The sequence below is a fragment of the Xiphias gladius genome, chromosome 15 (assembly GCF_016859285.1).
Source record: "Xiphias gladius isolate SHS-SW01 ecotype Sanya breed wild chromosome 15, ASM1685928v1, whole genome shotgun sequence".
Taxonomy (NCBI): Eukaryota; Metazoa; Chordata; class Actinopteri; order Istiophoriformes; family Xiphiidae; genus Xiphias; species Xiphias gladius.
In genome coordinates, this window is record NC_053414.1 from 23,362,314 (window position 1) to 23,388,488 (window position 26,175).

A 26,175-nucleotide genomic window follows, 5' to 3' on the forward strand; every position below is an offset into this window, starting at 1 on the left:
GCATCAGCTTCAGTCAAGCGAGTCAACTGCAAAAGTTAAAAAAAAAAAAAAAAGTCAGCTACGCACAGCGTTTCCAGCCAAGTCATGAAGCTAATGCTACTTTAGCTAGCGAGCTAAGGCTGATGAAATCTGATGAAACCTGATGAGATCTGCCAGCGAACCGTCATCATTTCAGCCGCAGAAATCGACAGTTGCAGATTAGAAACGAGGAGCCTGCTTTTTGTCTGCCTCTGTCTGAAATCAGGGACCACTCTTTAATAAAAAAAAAAAACTACAGAATTTCTAAGGTACATGTTTAATCCCTATCACTGTAAACTGCGCTGGGGCTTGACAGACGTAGCAGTAGCAACCGAGAGGGTCGGGGTTTTTGGCGAACGGTCAGCTGCAGCATGTACGGTGGGGGAACTGGGTGAAGGGCCGAACATTGAGAGGGGAAAGAAGAAAAAGAAAAAGTGAGAGGAGGTGAAGGGATCGGGGGGGAGTAAGGGAACGGATATAAGATTGCTTACTGGCAAAACTCAAGTACAGCAGCAGCTGTTTCGACCGAGTCTTAGTCATCGCCCCCTCCTCAGTCTCTGATCCCTCCTCCCCTCTTCTCCTGTCTCTCATAGGAGTGTTGTGAATAGCTCCTGAAATAGAGCCCACTGGGGCGTAGAGGAAAATGTGAAAGACAGTGTAAACGGAGGGAGGGGGGGATGTGTGCGTGCAATGCGATACGGTGTCAGTGTGAATCAAATGTGTTCGCATGGAAAGATATGGAGTGAGGGAAAAGAGCAAGAATGAATGCCGTGAAGGAGACAAGGGAAGGAGAGAGAGAGCGAGAAAGGGGGAGAGCGAGCCGGTAGGGGGTGGGGTGCGAACCGTGCTCAAGCTCAGAGCCTCAATCTGCCAGAAGAGGAAATCTGGTGAAGGTTCACTATTATCTTTTCTGCCACACGAATAGCTTCTACAAAAAGGATTCATCTTTTAAATGCTCACTTATTTTTCACTCATACTTTGTGGATTTTGGACCTTGGACCACAGTGAAGTCCAAAAAATCCTAATACCTCTCTCTAAACTTCTGTCAGACGACCTGAACTTTGTTTTCTGGACATCAACCAGATTTAAAATTAATTCACAGTTCTGATCATCTGATCAAGTCATCATCTGTGTGGAATATTACTCACCTTTGACATGGGATTTGGGACCAAGGAACTACTAATTCTTGGTAAGCCTATCAATGAGAGCACAATGTGTGTTTGTGTGCATGTGTTCGTGTCTGACACAATGATTGTGTGAAGGCTTAGAAAAAACAAAAAAAGAACAGGGAAGTTGGGAAATTGTAGAAGACTTCAGCTGATGCGCACATATCTTTATTACCATTTGGCAGTTGTAGAAAAAAAAACAGTGAAATATACCCCTTTGGTAGAATGGCCTCCATATACAAATTTCTGTCTTTTAAATAAGCTCAACTGCTTATATGGCCACTATTATCGCTGGTCACAACTTGCGACTTTGATGGTAGAAGGGGTGATATTTGACATTTCTAGCTCACATGGGCAACACCAGCAGCGTTAGCCCTGGTGGATAGACAGCACTGCGCAGCTGTGTTTACCACTGTGATGTGTGGATGGATGTCAGAGCAGCTCCTCTGGCTTTCAGATTAAAGCCTTTGAATAAACCACCACCCTTGGTAGGATGGTGTTATTTCTGCTCTATGCAAATACATCTGACAGATTTGAGAAGCTAACCACCATCAGAAATGATTATAGGGGTTAAACCAGTGTAACTATAAGCAACAGTAGTTAACTTTGCATATAGAAAGGTTTTTTTTTTTATTCAATTTTTGTAGAAATGTTATACATTAGACTGTATGTTGAGTGACTATGTTATTATTAACACACATGCATGCTGTGTAGGACATATTTGTCATATACAAAACATAACTGGTTTTAATGAACTACCGTACAATATTATATTTACTGTATAAATAATGTAAGTATTATGTTGCCTAAAATCTTTTATGAAATTGGTAATGTAAAACAAAATATATGAAAAATGTACAGTGGGGTTCAAGAGTCTTAGACCACTTTCCCATTCAAGTGGATGGGAAAATAATATTAAGTTTATTTATTAATGTATTTTATTTAATGATCATATCACAGTTTGGTAACCTAACTGCAGCCAAAATATTGCTTTCTTGTTGTACTGTTCCTGTTTCATGTTTGCATCCAGCTCTGCAACTGCTAGGTCTCTAAATAGGCAACTGTTTGCTATCACATTAGCCATAAGATCTTTATTAGATGATAATATGGCAGTGTTGTTGCATTTACAACTTGTTGGACTCCCCCTACATGGAACAAAAAATGCTACTAATAACAAAAAACAAAAAAATGCAGGTTTAAAGTACTTACATAATATGTTTTTAGCTTTAAACTGCTTGGCTATGGCCTATAGGAAGCCCGGTTTGAGAATACAAGACAAGCTACTGTGTTGATAATTAAAATTATTTTATCAAAAGTCAAAACTCAATAATAGCTCCAAAATTCAGTAGTTTCTCAAACAATGTCATGGGAGTTTGAAAGAGTGTTTTTGTGGAAACACAATATTTGACAATATTTAATGTTTTTTCTTCAAATGAGCTACACCATGACTTTGAATAAAAAGAGTACCGTGTCTAGTGATTTATTTATTTTTTATTTTTTTATTTTTTTAGACTCTACCAGTCAGAATTGCTCCTCACGATCCACGCCTGAGTCTCTGTTTATGCTATTAGGATGTCAAACACAAACTGGAGCCCCTCCATGGTTCGATTTATTGTTAATCAATAAAATCTCGATTGGAAATTTTCTATGTTTACTGAGCACCAAGGTTTCGAGGGAACCAAAACAAAAAGAAAAAAAAAATCAACCAAAAAACTATTTCTACATTGATTTATTTTCAAAGGTCAGCAGAAGCAAAAATACCCTTAGTTATGAAACAGGCGTTGAATGGGAAACATGACACTCAGTTACACTTATTGGTCAACTTAACCTTTCAGAGTAAGATGAGGTGTGTTTGCTAAATGGTGACAAGTCAACAGAGCTTTGTTTAAATTTAGAACTTCCACTCTTATGTCAGGCCCAAATGTAATGCAGCATGGAGAGAGACAGAGAGAGAAATGTAACATGCAGCTCACAAAGAAATGTGAGACAGAAGAGACATATAGAAAGTACAGCTTCTGAGACAGACAAACTATTCTTATTCACCACTGTGCTTGCTGGTGAATGAAAGTCAGCTGCGCATAAAGTCAGGCCTTGTTTCTGTCTGCAGTTATTTGGTCATAAAGTTAGACTCAATCACGCTGTTTCACATACTCACTTGCTACTGTCAAACTCTGTCTGCTTTTCCTAAAGTGGTGTTTCTGTGGGAACTCCAGCCTCATCACCCAAAAACAGAGGGCTCATTGTGATCGAAGGAGGGGAACACAGGAGAGGGAGCTGGGAGTTGTTTTTTTTTTTTTTTTTACTTAAACCATATGTAGGGGGTGCTGTTTTCTGCCTTACCATTGTCACCCGAGTCAACAATATTCGACTGAGATGGCTGCTGTCGAAAAGTCTTTTTTCTAAGTATCTAAGTGGCAGCCATGATAAGAGCTGGTCAAATTCTCCAAATGCTAAGGAAAAGTGCTTCAGTGCTTCCTATCTTAACGCCTTTAGTATAGGATACACTAGACCATCCTTTACGGAAGGAAAACAAGATAATGCTGTCCCACAACTCCTGACGGCAGCAACGTATAAAGCAACCCACGTCAAAAACATCAGCTGTCGCAGAATTATATCGGTTGGTGTAAGTGCAGTCGGATTCTCTTAGCACTGGGCTGGGGTTCCTTAGTACTTATGAATTCTCCTTCACATATTTCCTTGACCTCATGATGTTTTCCATTGAGGTCACCCTTCACAGTTGTGTGAAGGGTAACGTGTGTGACTGTGTGACAAATGATTATGGAAACGGATAGGGTGAGAGAGAGACACTTTCAGCCATATACCCAGATGAACAAACCACAAACCCAAACTCTCACCTTGCCACAGACCAATAAGTTACAGAAAAAACTCCAAGGAAGACTGGCAGATGTATTCCACTTGAAGTTACAGGTGTTACAATGGATTAATATGGTGACCCAAACAAAGGGCTAAAACATATCAAAACATATCAAAAAAACTTCTCAAACTACTCTTATAGGCATAATCCACATTTCCGCTGTTGATCCACATTTTCAGCACTGTATGGATTAATAAAAAAAATCATAGGAGTTTTGGAGCTATGAGAAGGCAATACCACAGTGCAGAAATACCGTATTTAGCAGGGTGGAGTGTTTGGAGCATACTGAGCACACGGCGCAATGGTGGAGATGTGGACTATGATATAAGAGTGTTTTGAGAAGGTTCTATAGAAGTTTTGATGCTTTTTTTTGCTGTGACTTTTGGTCACCATTGGAAGCCATTGCTGTGAATCCTGTAGATTAAAAGCATGATTCATCATGGAATAGATTGGAAGCAAAACTGCATGCGATTTCCCAGATTTTTTTCTAGGGATTTTTTGTTATAATTTGCAAGTAGAGCCGGGGTGTCCAGGGTGACGCTATAATGTACAGAGGCAAAAATGGAAAAAGGGGCATTACAACTGTAAGCAGGGTTACAGCTTGAGTTTAAATTTGGGGCCAACTCAAGGGTCACTTGGGCTCCTCAAAGGCCCCTTCTGGGTAAAAATTGTCATTGGAAGTGTCCCATTAGGGCCTGCCTGGCTGAATACAGGTTAAAAAATAGCAAGTGTGGATGCTCATCGTTATTGTGTCTTGTCCTTAATTGTAAAATAAAACTAACTGGCTTTTTTTTCTTTCCCCACAGGCTTAATGTATATGCTGGGAAAATGTTTCTCTGTGTGTGAGAGGGGCTTCAGATCGGAAAGGCGTAATTGTTTTGGTAATAATCTGCCATGATCCTTTGATTTCAACCATCCCTCTCCCCCCTCTCTTACTGGAGTTCACTGGGAAGAGTAGCCTTTTTTAATGACACTTCACTTTGTTTTTCCATTTTAGACATTTAAGCACTGCTCATATCCAGGATAACTTACAATGAAAACAACATCAGAAGATGTTTAAATTCTTAGTTCATCACAATTTCAAGCAACACAAGAGCAAATACAAGTGCCCTGCCTTGACAGCACTGCTGTAACCTCAGACTGGTAATCATGGTGGGCAGATGACCAAGTTAACTACGTAGTGACTAATGAAAGACACTGTCACAGTAAATGTCATGTTTTGTTATGTATTGACCTAAGTACATTATGTTTTTGTATTCAAATCTACAGATATAGATGAGTGCAAAGAACTCCCAGAGCCATGTGGGAAACACGCAGAGTGCTTCAACACGAATGGCAGCTTCTACTGTCAGTGCAAGTCTGGGTTCAGAAACTTTAAAGGGGAAGTTAACTTCACAGGGCTAAGTGGACAGTGCCTTGGTGAGTGTGTATTTGTGAGTGTATGTGACCAGTGACTTGTTTCTCTCCAATCATCCTTATGGCCGTCTTCACTTGTTGTTCTTTCAGATTACAACGAGTGTCTTGAAAATGTCACAGTCTGTGGTAGCAATGCTAATTGTTCTAACCTGATTGGGAGCTTCTATTGCACCTGCCGTTTTGGGTACACCAACGCCAGCAGTAGCCATGGAGACTGCATAGGTAAGTAGTGTCTACTTTTCTGTGTCTACACTTTTCACTTCCAAAGGAGTGTGTCGCTGTGCTGGGAGTTGCCTGAGATCACAAAACTACTTCCTGGCAGAATCGTGAAAGGTGAAAGCTGACCCACCCCAACAGATCGTCTCCACCGACTGGGTGATTCCGATAATATTTATAACTTTTCAAAGAGCCTTTGACAGGCACACCCAAAGCACATATTAATCTGCTAAATGTGTGGAGGTATGAAAAAAGCAAGATTGAAACGACCCTCTTTTTTTTTTTTCACATTTCACCCGAGTATTTTTGTCACTTTCTGTGCGAACAGCTAAGTTCAACACCGTGAATGCCTTCAAGGATACACTGTGCAAAAATGTGCACTATTATCCTTAACAACATAAAAACACAAAAGACGAAGAATTCTTGGCAAGAGATCAGGAGGGCACAGCAGCCAGGGAGAGCTTATGACAGCAGGCTGTTTGCCCTGACTTCGAGTGTGGACATTACACTCCAAAACCTCACCAGCTCAGTACTGCACTGTCTCTGACAACACTTGAAAGCTGTGAAAAGGTTATATTAGCTTTATTATTAGTTTTCATTTTTTTTCACATTCATTTTAGCGCGTTTCTTGCCCTTGCCACCATGTAATAAGTGGCATGTCGAGATGGCCAAATGGAATGCCATTGAGAACACATGAATACACTTTCGGCTTAAGACGTGGTCGGATGTCATGTTGTAAAGCTCAGTTTATTTGGAGCCTACTGAGAACCTAATGCTAAATGCTAAAACAGTATGTAACAGTAACACAAGAATCATGACTCAGTAGTGATAATAAGTAGTAAGGATAATACCACAAGCAACTGCTCATACCAGACTCGCTAAGGCTGTAGCGGCAAAACCCCTCAGAGTATTGGTGCATTTTATTGCTGATAATTTCAAATTTTTGTAAGAGGTAGAGTTGTGTGTTTTTTTTTTTTTTAAACATACATTGATTATAGCGATAATGTCATCTTTTGATAAAACCTGGAGCTACTCTGTAGATAATAGGAACAACTGCTCTGACAACTCCCATTTTACATGGAAATGAGTACATCATAAAATTCGGAAAGAATCAGGGGGCCTCATAGCTCTCCACCTAAGGGACATTTCAAGAAATTAAAAAATGCCTTGCTTGAGCTGATCTTGAAAAGGTCTTGCGTTTTGTTTTGTTTTTTTGTTTCATCTACTCTATTATGACTCCATGGACTCTGACCTCAACCACAAAGCCATCTCCTGCCCCCCGCTAGTTCGAATTGCAGCTCTTAACTAACTAGAAATGGCAAGACAAAATCTCACAACACCGTTTACCAGACAGTTCAGAACCTGTCTTCAAGATCTTGTTGCCAACACTGAAAGACTCACACGACCGTGCCCCAATGACTTTGCAGAGATGTTTGTTCCATTATGGGCTAAAGCAGTTGCTGCTATATTCAGAAGTTGTTTCTGGCTGGTCAGTGATTACTTATGTCTCCGCTCTCTGTCCTTACACAGACATAAATGAGTGCAGCGAAGCTGATATTAACAACGAGGACATCTGTGGAAAGAATGGCGTTTGTAATAACGTTAACGGGAGTTTCTGGTGCCAGTGTGGAAAAGGACACACCAATTACGGCAACGAAAGGACGCCATGTTCAGGTTAGTGTAGGCATACACTGTTCCTCTCCATCGCCATTATTTATTTCATATTAAATTTATATTTCATGGCTTTTATTTCCTCAAATTCATTACATGAAGCTTCTACTTGTTCACATCCTCCTTGCATAAGCTTCCAAACACAGATGTCATTGTAGCAGCTGCAGTCGGGTCGTGTTTACTTGCACACTCACACACATACACACAAAGGAAATGACAGTCCGCTGCCTGCCTTTACTTCACTTTCCATGGTGACTCATTTGATTCACGACGATCTGTGGTGCATGTCTCACAAGATGTCAGGTGATTATGGTTCACTGCTGCTGCCTTGCTATGTGGATTTTATCAACACTCCTCTGCTATCAGTACATACTGTGATGAAGTATGGAGCTCACCTGGTTTAATGATAATGTAGTGTTTCGCTCCGTTCATCTAGAGCTTCATTGTGACAGCTTCAATACGGATAAGGGGCCTGCACAGGTAAGCTGCATGTTTAAATACAAAATTATTAGCAGAATGGACAAACTGCGACACCAAAAAATAAATATAATGTATGAAGTTTTTATACAGGATTTATTATTTGCATTTCTCCCCATTTAGGCTGCTCAGAGTGCAGGGTCAGTTACAGTGCAGCAGTTGCTGAAGAGCACTTCAGCTCATTTCCTTAATTTACTTTTTACTAGACCACCCTTTGGCCCTTTAGAGTTTAGTATACGTGGACGTTAGTATAGGGAAAGCTGAATGGTCTTATTATTCTCTATCTCTGTCTCTCAGTTACTCGGAGGCTTGGCGGACATTTTAAAAATGATGAGAAACAGCTGTCTGACTCTGTCTAACCCAAGTACCGCTGGTGTCGAGAAGGCTGATGTGCTGCTGGAGGTCAGAAAAACAAATACAAATCACACACACACACACACACACACACACACACACACACACACACACACACACACACACACACACACAGACACACATAATATTCTTAATTTCCCCTCCTTTGTCCTGCAACTTGGACAGAAACTTTTCACAGTGACCGAGGCCATCCTGTCCCCTGGTACCCTGGACAGCAGTGAACATGTGAGCGCGTTGCTCGGTACAGTGGAAAACTCCATTATGTTCATTGGTCCTCAGCTCAAAAAAGAACTAACCAAGAAAGAGACCACTAAAACAGGTAACAATGCCCATAAGCTCAGCTGTGCACAGCTCTGCATATTTGAAAAAAATACAAGCTCATTGGCCTTTTCCCTCGATGATAATAATGAATGAATGAAAGTGGGAAACTTTCTGAAAGCTAACATTAACTGTGAACTGTGATATTTAAATTTGAAATGAGTTATTTCTTTGAATAGATGCAGTGATTGCTGTTCAAAGGGGAAAGACTCGACCCACTGGGCCAATCCATTTGACCAATCAGGACGCAAGTCTAGACACTGACTGGGAAACAGCAACTGGGACGGGAACATACCCTGGTAAACTCTTCTTCTCATGTTTTGTCTTGTCTGCTCCTCTGACAAGTAAGACACGACTTTCATGTATTTGAAATACTCTCACGTTTCTAATTGTCTTTTACAGGTTTTGCTCTGGCTGCGTTGTTGAGCTACAAGAACCTTACGATCACAGCTGACAGGTCTTTTGAACAGATCAAAGGTCATGAAATAGATGGCGTGACTCCCTCCTTCAAGATCGTCTCTAAAGTTGTGTCTGTGGTGGTCTCTAACCCCTCCACTCAAAATCTGACCCGCTCTGTCAACATCACACTCAAACATGAACAGGTAGTAGTCTTTTCAGTGTGGTCCGGCTTCTGTCAGAGTGTTACTTATTTTGATCATTATAGTCAAAACAGTTAGGAATGAGGGAATATGAAGACATATAAAACATACAGTCTGTCTGTGACATGTCGGTTTTACTTTGTGTATTAGGACACAAGGGAGTACCCTCAGGTATCCTACATCTGTGCATACTGGAAAGAGACAGGGGTCTGGTCCACAGATGGTTGCGATCAGCATCAATCCGAAGCCTTATACACTGTGTGTAAATGTAATCATCTGAGCAGCTTCGCCGTGCTCATGGCCCTGTACGACATAGAAGTAAGAGACGCACGCACATGCACGCACACACACACAAACACAATGCTCTCTCCCTCCCTCACCTACTATATGTCATCGGAAACACGAACACATAATGGTCTGAATGATGATCTCATGAGTCCAGTTACTCACATCAGGATCTGACGTGTCTTCTCTTCTAGCCCACCTTTGGGCTCCAGATGGTGACCAAGATAGGGCTGGCCATCTCCATACTGTGTCTGATACTGTGCATCCTGACATTCAAGTTCTGCCGCTCCATACAAGGGACCCGCACCACCATCCACCTGAACCTCTGTGTCTGCCTCTTCATGGCTGACCTCATCTTCCTGGCTGGCATTTCGCGTACTACACCTGTGGTATGTTTTTAAAAGCAAAGAGGGACTTCAGTTATGTGGAGTGCAATAATCTGACTTTTGACCTTATCTTTAATGAGAATGTCAATAAATTACAATTTTTTACAAAGGGTTGACGTATTCCACTTACCTTCCTGTTATATTAACACCAGAGTGTTCCTGCTATATTAAACCTCAAACCCGTCTTCCTGCCCTATCACAGTGAAACGTTTTGATAACCTAGAGGCTTGAAAAAAAAGGAAGAAAGAATGAAAGTTGTGTAGGCTCAGACAGTAGAGTGAAGTATCCAAAAGTGGTCGAATATAAGTTTGTTTCTACATATAAGTGGTGGAGAACACTCCTGAATGAACCAAAATAAAATCTCACTAGAAAGTACAATAATACTGTCTTATCCAGTGGTGGAAAGTAACTGTGTTTCAGAACGGTCTTGGGGAACTTGTAGTTTACTTGAAAAATTCCATTTTTACGCCATTGTATCTACTGCAGTAGTTAGTTTGCAGATTAAGATTTTACATACAAGACATGATTAATTTATAAATGATGCAACATTTTTATAGATTAAACCATCCAACAGTATATGATGTAGCTGAATTTAGCTCCATCTCGACCTGCTACAATATTTAACAGTTACTAAAACCATGATGTGTTAATATTAAAGTTAATAATAATAAATAATAATAATTAATACATTTACATTTGATTGATTTACATAGATTTTACTGATAATATGTTTGTGCTCAAAACATTTTGAATGCAGGACTTTTATTTGTAATGCTTGTAATTTACATTTTGGTGTTCCTACTTTTACTAAAGGACTACGTCTTCCACCATTGGTCTAAATATTGGGGTTGTGATTATCAAAAATAACTGTTGATGTTTACTTCTCCAATTCAAAGTACTTTTTATCAGATCAGCAGATGCTGACTGAATGAGACTTTTTAAATCCTGTGCTCCTTCCTTTCTTATCTTGTCTTTCTTCATGTTATCACATTACATTACAGGGCGGCTGCAGGCTTGTTGCAGCGATGCTCCATTACTTCTTCTTGGGAGTTTTCACGTGGATGCTGTTGGAAGGCGTGCAGCTGTACCGTATGGTTGTCCTGGTTTTCAATGCCTCCATTCGGCCCCTCTACCTATTTGTGGCCGGCTATGGGACGCCCCTTGTCTTCGTCATTATATCTGCCATCATTAAACCAAAGGGATACGGCACTAAAAACCAGTAAGCGTGTGAAGAAAAAGGATAAATTGTATGGTAAATTGAAAATGCCTGTATGGTGTGTGAAAGAGAGCTAATGAGACAAACAGAGAGGGAAATGTGTATGTATGTGTGTATGTGTCTGCATACTTGCTTGAATGATAACAACTTAATCAGCGGATTACACAGACCTGATGTTATCTGCCTCGGTGACAGGTCTTGCGCATGTTTTTCCTTCCTCCGAACTAGCTGCTGGCTTTCCTTGGAAGACGGCTTCATCTGGAGTTTCTTCGGCCCTGTGTGCCTCGTCATCTTCATCAATGTCTTCTTCTTCATCATCACCGTTTGGAAGCTCGCTCAGAAGTTCACCAGCCTCAACCCCGACCTTTGCAATCTACAGAAAATTAAGTCAGTCCGGGTTTGTTTTCCTGTGTGTGTTTGAGTGTGGCTTTTTGTGCATCTTCTCTCGCTGTTGCAATGTGTCAAGTACTACCACCCACATCTGTTCCTCTGCGCAATCGAACGCAGAATTAATACATAGGTTGGTCAAATGGGGCAGCTTTGGGAACTGAAAAATACATGGATGGAAAGAATGTGAAAGTTTTTGGACGGAAACATGGAGGGAATGTTTGCACAATACCAACTCTGCTCTCTAATGGGATGCCGTTGAATGGCTTTTCCCACCTACCCTGTCTATCTACAGTATGCTCATTTGTTACTCCAGTCATAGACAGCACTGTATAATCAATCAGTGATGTTCTGTTTATTCAAGGGAATGGGAATGTTAACTTACTATGCTAAAAGCAAGTGAGTAGGAAGTTTTTCAGTTGAGCAAAGCTCAGAGAGTATTCGATTATAATCAAAGGGTTTCTTTGTTTTGTCAGTGGCAAAAATTTGCATCCCATCCGCACCTCAAAAGGATTTCTCCTTGTCGGATTAATAAATTGTTGGTAAAGTTGGTGAGTGTAGAAAGAAAAAGTCACTGATTCTGAGGATCTGAAATCAAAAGTGGATCTCCACTGATGTTTTAGGTGGTTTCACTTTTACATGCTATTAATCTTCTCTGTATCTCAGTATGAAGTGTATTGCTAGTTATTCATAGGGATAAGAAAGACACATCACTGACTTCTCTACAAACTAATGTTTTAATACTCATCAGTTGCCTCTAGCTTTTATTCCTCCACAAGCTTTCAATAGACAGTAAACCGTTAAGAAAGGGTCTCTGTCGTGTAGCTGCTTTGAAGCGTACCCATGCAATTTTTCTCCTTCTTTCGCTCTCTATGGGGTTTTCCAAACACTGCAGTGGTAACTGAGTCATCTGTCTGACTGAGGTTCCCTATCTGTTGCGCTTTCTCTCATCCCCCGCCCCTGTCCTCCCTTTTTGATCTACAGAGCTTTCACTGTGACAGCAGTAGCCCAGATGTGTATACTGGGTCTGATGTGGGTGTTTGGGGCCTTCCTGTTTCAAAAGGAAGGTACCACAGTGGTGGCATATATCTTCACTATTCTCAACAGCCTGCAGGGGACGCTGGTGTTCATCATGCACTGCCTGCTGTCTAAACAGGTAGGATACAGTAGCTGTATGTGTGTGTGTGTGTGTGTGTGTGTGTGTGTGTGTGTGTGTGTGTGTGTGTGTGTGTGTGTGGCGTGTGTGTGAGCAACTGGGATTGAATGCATGAGGCTCAAACAGAGATAAACACAATAGATAAAACTGTTAAATTTGTTAAAGATAAAAAAGAATGAGTGATGGCAAATGACAGTAGAGTACGTCAATACATGTCCTTCAGTTGATTTTCTTCCCCTGATGTTCTGCTGCCCTCTGCAGGTGAGAGATGAATACGCCTATTTCCTCTCCTGCATCTGCACACCACAGAAATACTCAGACCTCAGCAGTACCAATCCCTCCAGCAGTCAGTCCCAAGTAAGCATGAAGTGATCTCACTCTCTGTCACTATCTCTTAGTCATAATCAAATATACTCCAAATCTGTACTTAAATACAAGTTTGAGGTACTTGGACTGTAGTGTTTCCATTTTACGCTACCTACTAAAAATTTGTATATACTTTTTACTCCACTATATCTGTCTGACACCTACAGTTACCAGCTTCAGATTTTACATACAAAATATATGAAAAGCTCATAAAATATGATGCATTGTTAAACATTAAATTATCCAACAGTATATGAAGTAGTAAAAATTGTTTCATCAATAATTTTAATCCAATATTTATGTAATGTCTATCAATATAACACTCATTTTTCATTATGACTACTTAGATAGTATATTTTGCTGGTAATACTTATGTACTTTCCTTAAGAAGAATTTTCAGTGGAGTATTTTTACATTGAGGATGTGCTACTTGAGTGAAGGCCTAGTACCTCTACCACCACTGCAGACACATATACTATACATTAAATTAACATTTTTCTTCCGTGTGTTATTTCTGTTCGTTCAGGGTTCTCAGAGTGGGCAGCACACCAAAGAATCCCAAACATGAAGAGATCTGTCTTTTATTCCTCCCCAAAGACAAGAGTAATACACCTTTGGCCCGACTGGGCTAAATTAGCCCTGATTTGAGAGGTTTGGATCATTTAAAAAAAAAATTCAGTCGTGACTTATTCGCCTCAATGTCAGTTTAAACTCAGTTTTGTTGTACAAGTAAACTAGTGGTTTTCCCGACCTGAGGGACTGCAACAAAATTGACATCTTAGGAAAAAAGAAGAAAAACATATTTCCTATACATCAAATCATGTTCATTTTTTCTGTGTTTTCTTGCATCTTGCCTTTTTGTGAAATACAGACCCTATTGAAGTTAATGGGACCAATTTCTACCACTTAAAACCCACTGTTCTAAATCCAACAAACAGTACAAGCATCCTCATCTAAGTGTAACCATGCACTTGCATGGTGCATCACAAAGTCCAGCATTTATACCTCATTATTTTGCCTATTTTTCCCACTCATAATATTGTGCAGCGCTTTGGTGTTAGATCAAGTTATATTGATAATGACAGAAATTTTTTTTTTGGTGTCGTTTAATGTTATAAATGTTATTGTCACAGCTGGCAAAAAGAATTTCTAGTGTTTATTCAGGAGCTCAATAAGTGAACGTGAAAATATTTTAGTGGCTTATCAGTTCAACCAGAACATATCACAGTCCTAATATAAGCTGTATTCCCTTTGGAGTGACTAAAAGTGATACTGATATAGACTATTTATTTTTCAAGTTCAAACCATAAAGTCTACATAATGCAGGCTACAAAAACATATGAGTGATGCCCTTGATGTTTAAAGCCTGAGCAAACAGTATGTGAAGTATTTTATATGAATGTTTAAAGTCGAAATAAGCGTGGGTGTGCTTTTTGTTCATGGGAGATTCACAGAAAGTATTTTTTTAATTTGTTTCCATGCACTGTATTTAACAATATGTCATTATGGTAAGAAACAACTGGCTGATGATGTATATTACCTATGAAGTGCCTCTGATGGTCCCTCATGTTCCTCCTGTGATTCCCATGTGGGCTTCCGCAAGGAATTTACCTCTGTTGTTTCTTGATTTTAAACAAAATAAGTGATTTTTTTTTTTCAAGCACTTGTGGCTACTTTTTTTAGAATTTATCTTGGTTTGCAACTGAGCTGTACATTTTTTTCCATTGGTGTATGCAAAGTTTTTTATTCTTGAAATTCCAAACCGAGTAAACAAATCTGGTACAAGATGAATGCTGGGACAATTCAAAAAAACAGACCCGCCCTTCTGATAAGCCTGCAGCTTCCTGCAATCAAACTGTGCATTTGCTTATTTTGTTCTTATTATAGCCTGTGCCTCAGCACATTGTCAGTGACTGTAAGGTATTACATTCCTGAAATGAGAACTTCAACCATTTTGATGAGGTCTAATGGGAATTGTAAAGACCTGAGTTTGTTTATTTTACTGCACTTTTCCTTAGTCAAAAAGATAGTCCAGCAAATCTTCACTTGCATGGCACTTGAACTAATCAAGAAGACTTGAGAACCAGTCCCACTTACAGAACCAAAACCGTTTACTTGTTGTAATAAAGCTTTCAATTTTATATTTTTCAATTCCCCATTTTTTATAGAAATTGATCAGGTCATGTAAAAGACATTGATCTTCAGAGAACAAAAAAGAGACGTTTTGTATTTCAAATCCGTCTTTTTTTGTGATACGATTTCTTGTGTTATGACCCTGATTAACGGCAAGTATATGTTGCTTTTAACTAAGCTGTTCTTTGGTTCTTAAGTATGGCTGCACTTCTCTGTGATCATCGATACCGTTTATTCATGCATTGACAAATGTATTTTTATGTGAAAAAGCTACAAGCAATATGCAGCATTTTGTGAACGTAAGATTCTGATTGTTAGAGTATATTTTATGTGTTCTAGTTTGAAGGTAGGCTATATGAACCTATTTTTCTACTTTGTTTCATTGTAAGTTGTTAGGTACTGTTTTCTTTAAAGACAATGCACCACAAATTCTATTAAAGCTTCTACTTCATCTGAAAATCTGTGGGTGGTTTATTAGCATTAGCAGCCAGCAGAGAGATGCAGACACAGGCGGATAGATAGATCAATAGATAGATAGACCTATTTACTTAGCTAGGATTTAGCATTAGCTACTAAGATATTGGTCCAGACCAAGTAATGTAGGAGCAGCGTGGTGTAATAAATGAGTAGGGTGTGTTTTATTGCCTTTTAATTCAGCTTTTCATTTGTAAGGGAAATATTGTGCCCAAGCTTCATTCAGAAGTTCTTTTTCTTTCATTTCAAATTTGAAGTAGGCTACTTTTTGTATTTACATTTTATGATACACTTCTACAGTTCAAATGGAAATATTGAACTTTTTTTTGTACTCTACTTCATTTATTTGTATGTTAATGTTACTAATTATACAGTTTTTTTTTCAACATTCAAAACCAGTATAAAACATGCATGAACTGCTAACTGCACAACCACTTCTAAATAGGTGAATAGATGAAATAGTTAAATTTAGCTTCACCCTGACTGCAACTTTAAAATTCTGCTTGAATGTTAAATCATCACTGATAAATTTTTTTGGAATCTTTTCATTTATTTGTAATAAAGTGTTTTTCCATTGTACTTTCGTCAGTTATCATACTTTACCACAGCCATTTGTAAAATGGAATTTATGAATTTTGCTCATGAAATGAACAATTCATTTTTCCCTTTAAATCAGATATTTAGAGTTGTAGAACTCAGGCTCTATGACACTTTGCCCCTGCGGTAATGAATCACTCTCTGGCTCAGACTAGCACGGGAACAGTGGGGCTATTACACTGATGCAGGAGTTAATGAGTCGGAGCCTGCCCTGCTCTCTGCTGCGTGCTGTCGCTTATCAGGCATTTTACTTCTGACGACCGCTCGGCAAGCATCTGACAGTTCACCTTCTTTGCTGGTCGCACTGTGGCTCAGGTAAAAAGTTAAGCTGACATTTCTTAGGACGAGTGGAGCAGCTTCAGAGCCCACTGCTGCTGTTAACTCCTGTTTTTACTTCTTGGTGGATGAGGATTGGAAGTCCTGTACAGGTAAGCCTCCTCTTACCAAATCTCAATGCTATCTATTGTGCTCGTTTTGGTGCATGAAGTGACTGTTTATATCCCCACAGATCACATTATGCATCTGATGGGCAGTGTCATAGTATGCCTCAGTGTTTTGGGGGGTATAAAGTTGCTGTCCCCCCCCTGGCTCTTCGGCCTGTCGTTGGGGCTGGGGCTCTGTATGGCCTGGGGGGCTTCCTGGAAGTTCATTCATGTAGCTCTATGCACCATCAAAAGAGACCTGATGTAAGTAGTTTGTGTGGATGTGCCTGCTGCTTTCTACTCCACTCCTATTTTTTTTTTTTTTTAACTTTCTTTCCTCTTCCATTCCTCTCTGTCTTAAAGGTGTCTGGTTGCTATATTGCGAGTGAGGGTTTCCATGAACCGAAATCTGCGAAATAGAAGCACTATCCCTAGCCTGTTTGCCCAGATGGTGACACTGCATCCAGACAAATCTGCCTTGATCTGTGAGGCCACTGGGGAGGTGAGTACATATCAAGGATTACAAATAAATGCAGCACCAACCGCATCTACTATCAGTCATACTGTTGTTAAGACGGACTGCATTTCCATATTTACTTTATTCTAGGTTTGGAGTTTCAGGGAGCTACAGAAACGATGCCATGCTGTCGCACACTGGGCGCTGGCACAAGGCTGGGCTGAGGGTGATGTGGTGGCCTTGTACTTGGAAAGCCAGCCTTTAGTGGTGGCTCTATGGTTAGGCCTGGCTATGGTCGGTGTAGAGGCCGCACTCATCAACCACAACCTTCGACAGCACTCACTGCTTCACTGTGTCGGTCTGTCTGGTGCTCGGGCAATTGTATTTGGAACAGAGCTGACTGAAGGTAGGAACAGATCATACATTACAGAGAGAGGTAGTGTGAGTACAGTTACATAGCTGACGACATTTACTGATAGGTGACTGATATGCAGACAGCAGATGTGTAGAGTCTGACAAATAAATTAAATCAGGAAAATTAAATCAAGCTACAAGTTGAATCTGCTGTCGTTGCTGATCAGTTAATACAAACATTCGTACCAGTATGCTTGTTCCACGTTTGTCACACTGAACTTCTGGTCCCCCTGCAGCGGTGTCAGAGGTGAGAAGCTCTCTGCAGCCCACCATGCTTTTGTTCAGCAGTGGTGAGCGGCAGGATGAGGTGAAGCTTTGTAGCCTGCGTGTTCAGAGCCTGGATGCCCTGCTGGCCGCTTCACCCAAGCACCCGCCAAACTACACACTCAGGAAGGGGTTTAATGGTGAGGTTCTGAAGAGTTTTGTGCATGGAGGTATGGGTATGGGTGTGTTGCCATATCATGTCCTTATTTTACATATATAAAAAAATTGGAATACCTTCTCCTCCTAGGAAGCCTTTGCCTGCCAGAATAAACTGCTCGCTGCCAGATTTCACTGGCTCCGGTCTTCTCAGGAAACTCGATCCACTGGATAGCGCATGCATATACACAACACTGTCAAACAAATCATCAACTCACTTCAAAGAAATACTTGTATTGCATTGTATTTTATTTTTTATTTGATATAATACATTTAAATTTCACTCTAAACTTCACTTTTGAGTTAACAGGTGATATATTTGTTCCTCTGTGCAATAAGTTTTCTCTTACTGATTAGCTTATCTCTGTTGTTTCATCTTTGTTATCGCATGAGATTCCTAAGTAAATACTCTTCAAGTCTTTGCTTGCTCAGTCTGTCATTCAGAGTATGTGGCAGGAGAGACAGAAACATGTTGCAGAATTTTCGGGGAAGCCTGGGTGCATACCACACTCGGAAAACACTTGGCAAATGAACAAAAGACAAAGCATGTAGGTCAAAAGCATACCGAACATTCTCTATAAACATTCAGCTCCTTACACCTCAGTTGTATTGCTCTCTCCATGCAGACAGACTCTTTTACATCTACACTTCTGGTACAACGGGATTGCCAAAGGCAGCTGTAGTGGTGCAGAGTCGGTGAGTTTATCTGTGTTGTCATCTGAACGGATTCTGCACTGTTACATTTATGGAAGAAACTTGAAAGCACATTTTTAAATGACACTTACAGTAGAAACATTTATGGGAATGTTGATGGACAAAAGCGATTTTATCAACACAGATTATTTCCCAGACATTTTTTTCCACCCTCTATCTCATTTGCCACTGCCAAGTGGTTGCTGGGAGTGTTCCGACATTTGTCAAGTTAGAGGCTCTTATACTCTGAGGTCAGGAAAATTGAACAACACATAAAGGATCATTAAAAACATTAAAATCATGACATCGGAATGACTGAATTGCAATCGCAGTTTCAAGTGTTTCAATAAGAATCAGGACCATCAGTGTCTCCTAATGCGATGAGGTCTGGTGAAGGTGGATGTCCGTCTATTCCATCTTTCTTGTCAGGTATTTTCGCATCGCTGCCTTTGGTTTCCACTCCTTTGGGCTGCGGCATGATGACATCATTTACAACTGCCTGCCCCTGTATCATTCTGCAGGTAGGCCTCATGCTGTCTCATCTTACTCATTTTTCCTGTTTTTAACAAATCATAACATCCTAACAACAGTTATAATCCAAACATATTGTATATTGCTGCTGTTATGACTGAAAACATCATCTCTATCATCGCCATTAATACACCATCATCACAGTACCTTTGTATCAGATAAATGAGATTGTACATGTAATGAGAAGCCCCTGCATTTTTTAACTATTGCTTTCCATATTAATCATAGCAGTAGTTATTTTTTTTTAAGCTTTTGCATAGCCTTCTTATGTCCCTGGTGTATAATATCATTGATTTGCAATAAATGCTATACGTGTGTGTATGTGTTCACGTGGCTGTTTACAGGTACCATCATGGGTGTGGGCCAGTGTTTGCTCTTTGGTTTGACTGTCGTTGTCAGGAGGAAGTTCTCAGCCAGTCACTTCTGGGATGACTGTGTTAAACATAACTGCACCGTGGGTACTCACTGCCATAATAAATGTGTCCAGCTGCAAGACAGTTGTCCTATTGATTCTCTTGAATCAATACTGACTGGTCTCCTCTTTTTCTGTCCTTTGTCTCTATTTGTGTGCATGTCTAGGTAATCCAGTACATAGGCGAAATCTGCCGTTACTTGTTGGCCCAGCCGGTCCGCCCATCTGAGGCACATCACCGGGTCCGTGTTGCCATAGGTAATGGCCTCCGTCCCTCTGTGTGGGAGGAGTTCGTCCAGAGATTCAGAATCCGAAGAGTTGGGGAATTTTATGGCGCCACCGAGTGCAACTGCAGCCTGATCAACATAGACGGCAAAGTGTGTTTGTGTGCATGTGTATGCATCTTTAAAGACTTCAGAGTATAGACTGAAGAGTTTCTTCAGTTGTACCCTGTCTCATGCCCGTGTGTTTTCACGTGTCCAGGTAGGGGCATGTGGCTTCAACAGCCGCATCCTGCCCGGCTTTTACCCCATCAGACTGGTCAGGGTGCAGGAGGAGAGCGGGGAGCTACTCAGGGATTCACAGGGACTATGTATTCCTTGTCTGCCTGGTGAGGACACACCTACACAGAGCTACAAATGGCCAAACATATGTTATGAATGTATCAAAAATGTTCTCTTTTCTCTCCTCTCATCTCTACCTCTCTGCAGGTGAGCCAGGTATGTTAGTGGGACGCATCGACTATACTGATCCGCTCAGGAGGTTTGATGGGTATGCTGATAAGGATTCCACCAATCAAAAAATAGCTCAAGATGTCTTCAAGAAGGGAGACTCTGCTTATATCTCAGGCATGTTTTATTCTGTCTACTTAACATACAGGCACAATGATGATGATGGACAGCGTGTGTTTGACTTCCAGCTTTTCTATGGTCATACATGTTTCTTCCCACAGTTGAGACATATAGTGTAAGACAGCTGAACTAGAGACTTTAAATTGCGCAGAGATGAATGAGAGTGATCCACTGTCACTGATAACAAACTGGACACTGTTCAAGAGTATTTCCTGCATTATATACAGTAACATACATAATGGGACAAACTCCAGCTCCGTATGAGTGGAAGATACGATAAATGATGATTAACAGAGATGATAACACTACTTTTCCTTTGAAAAGGACTTGGCAACCCCACAGGCCCGAAAGAAGTAAAGAGGAAAAAAGTAGATACAAATAGTCATAGACGCACTGAGGGCGTTACGCAGTTTGGACACAGGACACAATTCATTTCACTTCAGTTAGGTCACTGCTCATGATGAATCTATATTTAAGTTCATGATTGCCCCATTTACACAAGACCTCTTACACTGTGATGTCAGAAAAAGATGGCACATTGAATCAACATCATTTTATAGCAAAGTCATAACTGTACTGGTGAATCATCATCACTACAGGCTTAACCTTTGTCCTACTTGCTCTATAATCCCCTCCAGGGACAACGGTGACGACGATGATGATGATGACGACGATTGTTATTATTTCTGTCTCTCTTGGTTTCCCTCTGTTTGTATTTTAGGTGACGTGCTGGTGATGGATGAATATGGCTACATGTATTTCAGGGACCGCAGTGGGGACACATTCCGATGGCGAGGGGAGAACGTTTCCACCACAGAGGTGGAGGGAGTACTCAGTGGCCTGCTGGCACACACTGATGTAGCTGTCTATGGAGTTTCTGTACCAGGTAGAGATGAGACCAGACAGATTCAGGATGGGAAAAAACATGAAAGAAAAAGATTATCAGCTTGGTGTGGGTGTTACATTATATTGTCCTCTGTTTATTACGTCATCTGTCTGTCTGTCTGTCTTTCTGTCTGTGTGCAGGTGTGGAGGGAAAGGCTGGTATGGCAGCAATAGCTCATGCAGGAGGCCAGTTTGACCTCGATGCATTCTTGATTACTTTACAGAAAGCCCTGCCCTCCTATGCACGCCCGGTCTTCCTTCGACTCATGCCATCTGTTGACGCTACAGGTGAGACAACAATGCAAGGACAAGCAAACACACGCACATGAAAAAAAGTCAAGTCAACTTATTTTCTAACTTTTGCCCTCAGGCACGTTCAAAATTCAGAAGATGCGGCTACAGAGGGAAGGATACAAGCCACAAAACTCGAGTGAAAAGATTTATTTTCTGAACAGTCGTGCTGGGTGTTATGAGGCTGTCACTGACGAACTGCATAATGCCATCATGGAGGGGAAAGTTTGTCTATGAGACAGGAGGCTAAGAAGGAGATACAAACTGTTGAAGAGGATGTTTGTATGTTTCAAAGGGGGTAAAAAAGAAAGAAAATACATTGATGTATTTATAGGGATTTAGTAACGACTGCATCTCGATAAATACTGATGAATGTGGAAACACAAATGTGTTGCTGTATTTGGCAGTCAAGTAAACGCTATTTTTCAACGAATTTGATGCAATTTGTCATACGCTGACTGTATCTTACTCTGTGTTCATGTTATTCCATATCCTGTAAAATACGTTTAATAAAAAATGCCGTGACAGTTAATATCATTTGAATAGAAGACAACATTAATACATCATTAATACATCATACAGCTTCAAGTAAAACTCATGTTAGGCTGTAGTACAATTTCAATGCCTTTTAAATATTGATGAGCAATAATTATATGTAAGTTTTCATCAAACTCCTTAGAAACAAAAAATCCACTCTAATCCATTCTTAAATGTAATTTTAACAAGTCTACAGCCATGCTAGTGAATGTGAGGTTGTGTTTCAGCACAGCAGTGCTTGGAGCTAAATGCTAATGCCAGCAAGCTAACATGCTCACATTGATGATGCTAACATGCTGATGTTTAGCAGGTATAATGTTTACCATGTTTACCTTCCTAGTTTGGTGTGTTTGCATGTTATCATTTGCTAATTAGCACTAAACACAAAGTACAGCTGAGACTGATTGGAAAGTCATTACTTTTGCAGGTATTTGGTCATAAATCAACGTACTGGACACATTTTTCACCTGATGTGCCACTAAATGAAAAACTAAAGAATCACAATGGTTAAACAATACAATACAACAGACAGAAAAATGTCTAGGCCAAAGATCATGGCATCCATCTGATTGAGAGTTGAGACGATAAATACATTTAGAACCAAAAATGAGAATCTCATATGGCGCTGGACGAAAAGTCATGGGACCAAAGCCATTAGGATGTATCCTCTGGGAACCATGACTGTCTGCAGTAAAATACCATGGCAATCCATCCAATAGTTGTTCAGATATTTCGGTCTAGAACAAAGTGGTGGACGAAATAACCGACACTGCCATCCTCGCTAAAATTAAAATGTATGAATTTATAAGCTGGCACTTACTTTCTGATTGCCAGATTCATTGTTGATGGTGTCATGAGCTTTGCTCAGTGAAACAAATACCTGCCGCTCTGTTTTTTGACTGCTGGTTTACTGTTTGATGTCTTTCCCTTTCCAGTGGGTTTTGTTTTAATGAACTGGTCCTTTGTGGTAGATCTCTGAATTTTTGTTTTCCCCTCTTCTCTCATAGAACAAATTGCTGTGTTTTTTTTTCTTCTGTCACATATCTGCACTCTGACATCTTGCTGTAGCTATGAGTCGATGCCATGATAATGTCTCTCTCGGTGGAAGACTCACTTTTCATCATCTGATCCTCAGTGATTACAGTGTTTCCTACAGGGACATAATCTAACTCCGCACTGATGCGCACTGTCTGTGCCAACACAGCAAGGCCCCCACACAAATAGTAAATGTATAGTATGGGTACACCTTCACAGCAAAACGATGTCTAAATATGAAAAGATGTGTATCATTATCAGCGTTCATGAATTTCAGCATCCCTTCATCCCGGTCCAGCCTCACACGGACCCTATTAAGGTGCCGTGAGTTTTCGAAATTTATGGTCTGAGATGGAGGGGTCAGAGCTCGGTACTCGCCGTCTCGCAGGCTGATACACCAGAGCCCTGCCTCTGGACAGGCCTCAAACTCTGCCTCTCTGGATACTGACTCAGCAGCCACACCGATTGTCCAGTTATTAGTGTCACCAACCTGTTACCAATCAATAGAGAAAGATCTACAGACTTGCTTGTGTCGATGGAAGGCAGAACTTATATCCTTGCAGCTCAGAAAGGCATTTGTTTATTACTGATGTTGATTTTTGAGGCTAATATCATTATCAGTATTTGAGAGTAAAAAATATTGATATATATTCTTTACCAGCCCCTGTGAGGGTCCAGGAGTTATCTGGAGACTATTCAATCCAGGAGACACCCTCAGACATAGGCCACCTGGTCTGGGGTCCAGGGCCAATGGTGCTTGAAGATTCAAAGGAGGTTTGAACGACTGAAGGAGGGAGCAGGGAGGGGGGAAATAGGAAGAAGATATATGCATAGATTGACTGTAGGGGGCGATGTGTTGCATCTTCTCCCAGACAGCATTGTGGAGGTTACCCAGGTGTTTGGCCATATGTCTTAGAGGCCTGCAAGCCTTATTTGGATCCCTGTGACCCATCCATGTACTGCAGTAAATGAATATGGATAGGCCAACACCCAGTTGCACTTGTACATGTGCTTGTGTGTGATAAAAATCAATAGAAAAGTCACATGCCTGTTCGTATTGCCTTGGTAATGCTGTAAAAGACGAGTTTTATGTATTTATTGTTCTGAATACAAACACCTATTCCCAGTCATTGACTTATCATGTATAATTTGACTGATATTACCTGTAACAATGCAGCTCCGTCTCTTCCTGCATCAAGCTCCCTTTCAATCAGTCATATTTTCTCTTCCAGAGATTTTATCACCTGATTCATTCTGTCTCTCTCTTCCACTCCTCCTGTTCCTTCCTGGGCTCAAGCAACCGGGCTGCTTCCTTCTCTCTCAAAAGCTGGTGAAGACTCTCAAACTCCTTTTTCATCTGCTCCTGGGTGAGTTTGCCCTCAGCCTGAAAGAATGGAGAGAGCTAGGAAAGTGTGAGGACACGGAAAGAAAAGAGTACTAAAGAAACACACATTTAGCAGTGCGTCTGAACATTTCAGAATTTATTTTAGGTTGAGTTTTGTAGCTGCGGCTCTACCTGGTTGTGTCTGGATGCATGTGTGACTTTCTCAAAGTGAATCATCTTTTCCTTCAGTCCAGTTAGGAATGTTGTGAGCTCCACCTAGTTTTCAAAAGGAGAATTACCTTAAAACAACACTCCATTAGTATCTGTGGGAACACAGGGAGGCCAAAGACATCTCTTCATCCAGTGTCTTTGCAAGTTGTGGTCTGTCATCCTGCACTTGCTTAATATGTAACTAAATCCAGCAATGCAGGGTAACTAAGTACATTCACTGAAATACATAAGAAAGTTTTTGAGTAACTTGTGGTTTATTTTTTATTTTACTTTGCAGATTATGGCTTTGTACCCAAAACATATGATGAGTTCATAAAAGAAGATAAATTATTACAGATTAAACTACCCAACAGTTTAAATAGTTAAAATCAGCTCCATCTTTACAAGCTACAACATTAATATGATACTTTAAGTACAATGTGTTGCTACTACAGTCAAATATTACTTATGTAAAAGTATAAACAACGGTACTACTTCTACCTTTGCTTCAGTAAAATTTCTACCTTCATATACCTTTAACTAAAAAATCTGAATACTTCTTTCACCATTGATTAAATCAACATGAGACTGACAGAGTTTATGTTCTCCTGCGGCATATTCATGAGCCAGCACTGTATACTGACAGTATTCACAGGAACTTAACACACACCACCAGCATTTTAGTGTGTGTGTCTGTGTGTGTCTAGGTCAAATTTCATGTGATGTGAGATCTAAATATGCATATATGATAGGAGAATAGGAACTATAATTACCAGCTTAGTTTTCTTGAATAAAGTAATCTTGGATTAACACAAGGCGGCATCTGTTTGGGCAGGAAAATGAATATTTACATGGAGGATGAAAAAATGACAGACTGACTCCTTGTTTAAATATCTTCTTGCTGTGGTCGCAGCAGGCATGTAAATGAAAAAGTAACAGTCATGCGAGGGCCCCTCTTACTCTCGGTAAAAAGCAGGGTTCAAATCCTTCTACAGTTCAAGAGCTTTTGCTGTTGAGAGCTCTGCTGTTATTTGATGTCTTTGTGATGCAGTTTGGTTTGGCTCTGTGGCAGCAGGGCGACTCTGACTGGAAAACCAACATTCAAGCACTCTTGTTGGCAATCATATGCACTGCTGAAGTGTCCTTGAGGAAAACAGTGGCTTCCTGCCAGCTGCTCTGCATCTGATCCTTCAGCACAGTGCTTCATAGCTTTCAGTGGAGGAAGAAGAGGGTCTATTTTAGGTCTTTTACTTCAGTGGTTCCTTCAAAGCGGCCACAAGATAAATTCCAGGGGTCACAAGAGGATTAAGGGAATAAATAACATATTCCTCTATACAAAAATATGTAAATTTTCCCCTGACTTCCCACTAATAATTCCTTGTTTTTTATTGTGAAATACTGCATAGTTTTAGTCTTTGAGGTCTCAAAAGGGAAAATCATTTTGGTTGAACTGCTTTCGACTCATGGACAAATAAACCTCAACAAAGGGGTTCTCATAGAAAAGTTGCTTTGTATTAAGGGGATATAAGCAAGAAATGTCAGAACCACTTGGGCAAAAATAG

General features: G+C 40.4%; 2 protein-coding genes across 2 annotated transcripts; both read left to right on the forward strand.

The window, feature by feature from the left end:
* The first annotated feature begins 595 nt into the window (after positions 1 to 595).
* Positions 596 to 16,050, forward strand: LOC120799815 (adhesion G protein-coupled receptor E5). The gene is made up of 17 exons (XM_040145201.1): positions 596 to 1,207; positions 4,866 to 4,940; positions 5,329 to 5,478; positions 5,566 to 5,697; positions 7,222 to 7,365; positions 7,799 to 7,842; positions 8,137 to 8,241; positions 8,380 to 8,533; positions 8,712 to 8,831; positions 8,935 to 9,134; positions 9,282 to 9,449; positions 9,611 to 9,805; positions 10,804 to 11,021; positions 11,247 to 11,405; positions 12,390 to 12,561; positions 12,823 to 12,918; positions 13,454 to 16,050. Exons 1-17 carry the CDS (start codon positions 1,174 to 1,176, stop codon positions 13,493 to 13,495), a joined length of 2,208 nt encoding a protein of 735 aa, XP_040001135.1. The 5' UTR covers positions 596 to 1,173; the 3' UTR covers positions 13,496 to 16,050.
* A 597-nt stretch (positions 16,051 to 16,647) lies between these two features.
* LOC120800383 (long-chain fatty acid transport protein 1-like) lies at positions 16,648 to 21,948 on the forward strand. Its single transcript, XM_040146458.1, has 13 exons — positions 16,648 to 16,817; positions 16,917 to 17,055; positions 17,161 to 17,416; positions 17,661 to 17,828; positions 18,471 to 18,540; positions 18,967 to 19,058; positions 19,413 to 19,522; positions 19,648 to 19,857; positions 19,964 to 20,090; positions 20,191 to 20,328; positions 21,053 to 21,217; positions 21,358 to 21,504; positions 21,587 to 21,948. The coding sequence occupies exons 1-13, from the start codon at positions 16,648 to 16,650 to the stop codon at positions 21,742 to 21,744; spliced, it is 1,950 nt and encodes a 649-aa protein (XP_040002392.1). The 3' UTR covers positions 21,745 to 21,948.
* The last annotated feature ends 4,227 nt before the right edge of the window (positions 21,949 to 26,175 follow it).

What these genes read in the sequence shown, in the direction of transcription:
- LOC120799815 (XM_040145201.1), top strand. Translation starts at nt 1,174, where the DNA reads ATGGGATTTGGGACCAAGGAACTACTAATTCTTG. An exon ending in GGAAAGGCGTAATTGTTTTG is followed by an intron (nt 4,941 to 5,328) that starts GTAATAATCTGC and finishes TCAAATCTACAG; the next exon opens with ATATAGATGAGTGCAAAGAA. An exon ending in GCTAAGTGGACAGTGCCTTG is followed by an intron (nt 5,479 to 5,565) that starts GTGAGTGTGTAT and finishes TTGTTCTTTCAG; the next exon opens with ATTACAACGAGTGTCTTGAA.
- LOC120800383 (XM_040146458.1), top strand. Translation starts at nt 16,648, where the DNA reads ATGCATCTGATGGGCAGTGTCATAGTATGCCTCAGTGTTTTGGGGGGT. An exon ending in TCTGTGAGGCCACTGGGGAG is followed by an intron (nt 17,056 to 17,160) that starts GTGAGTACATAT and finishes ACTTTATTCTAG; the next exon opens with GTTTGGAGTTTCAGGGAGCT. An exon ending in GTGTTAAACATAACTGCACC is followed by an intron (nt 19,523 to 19,647) that starts GTGGGTACTCAC and finishes GTGCATGTCTAG; the next exon opens with GTAATCCAGTACATAGGCGA.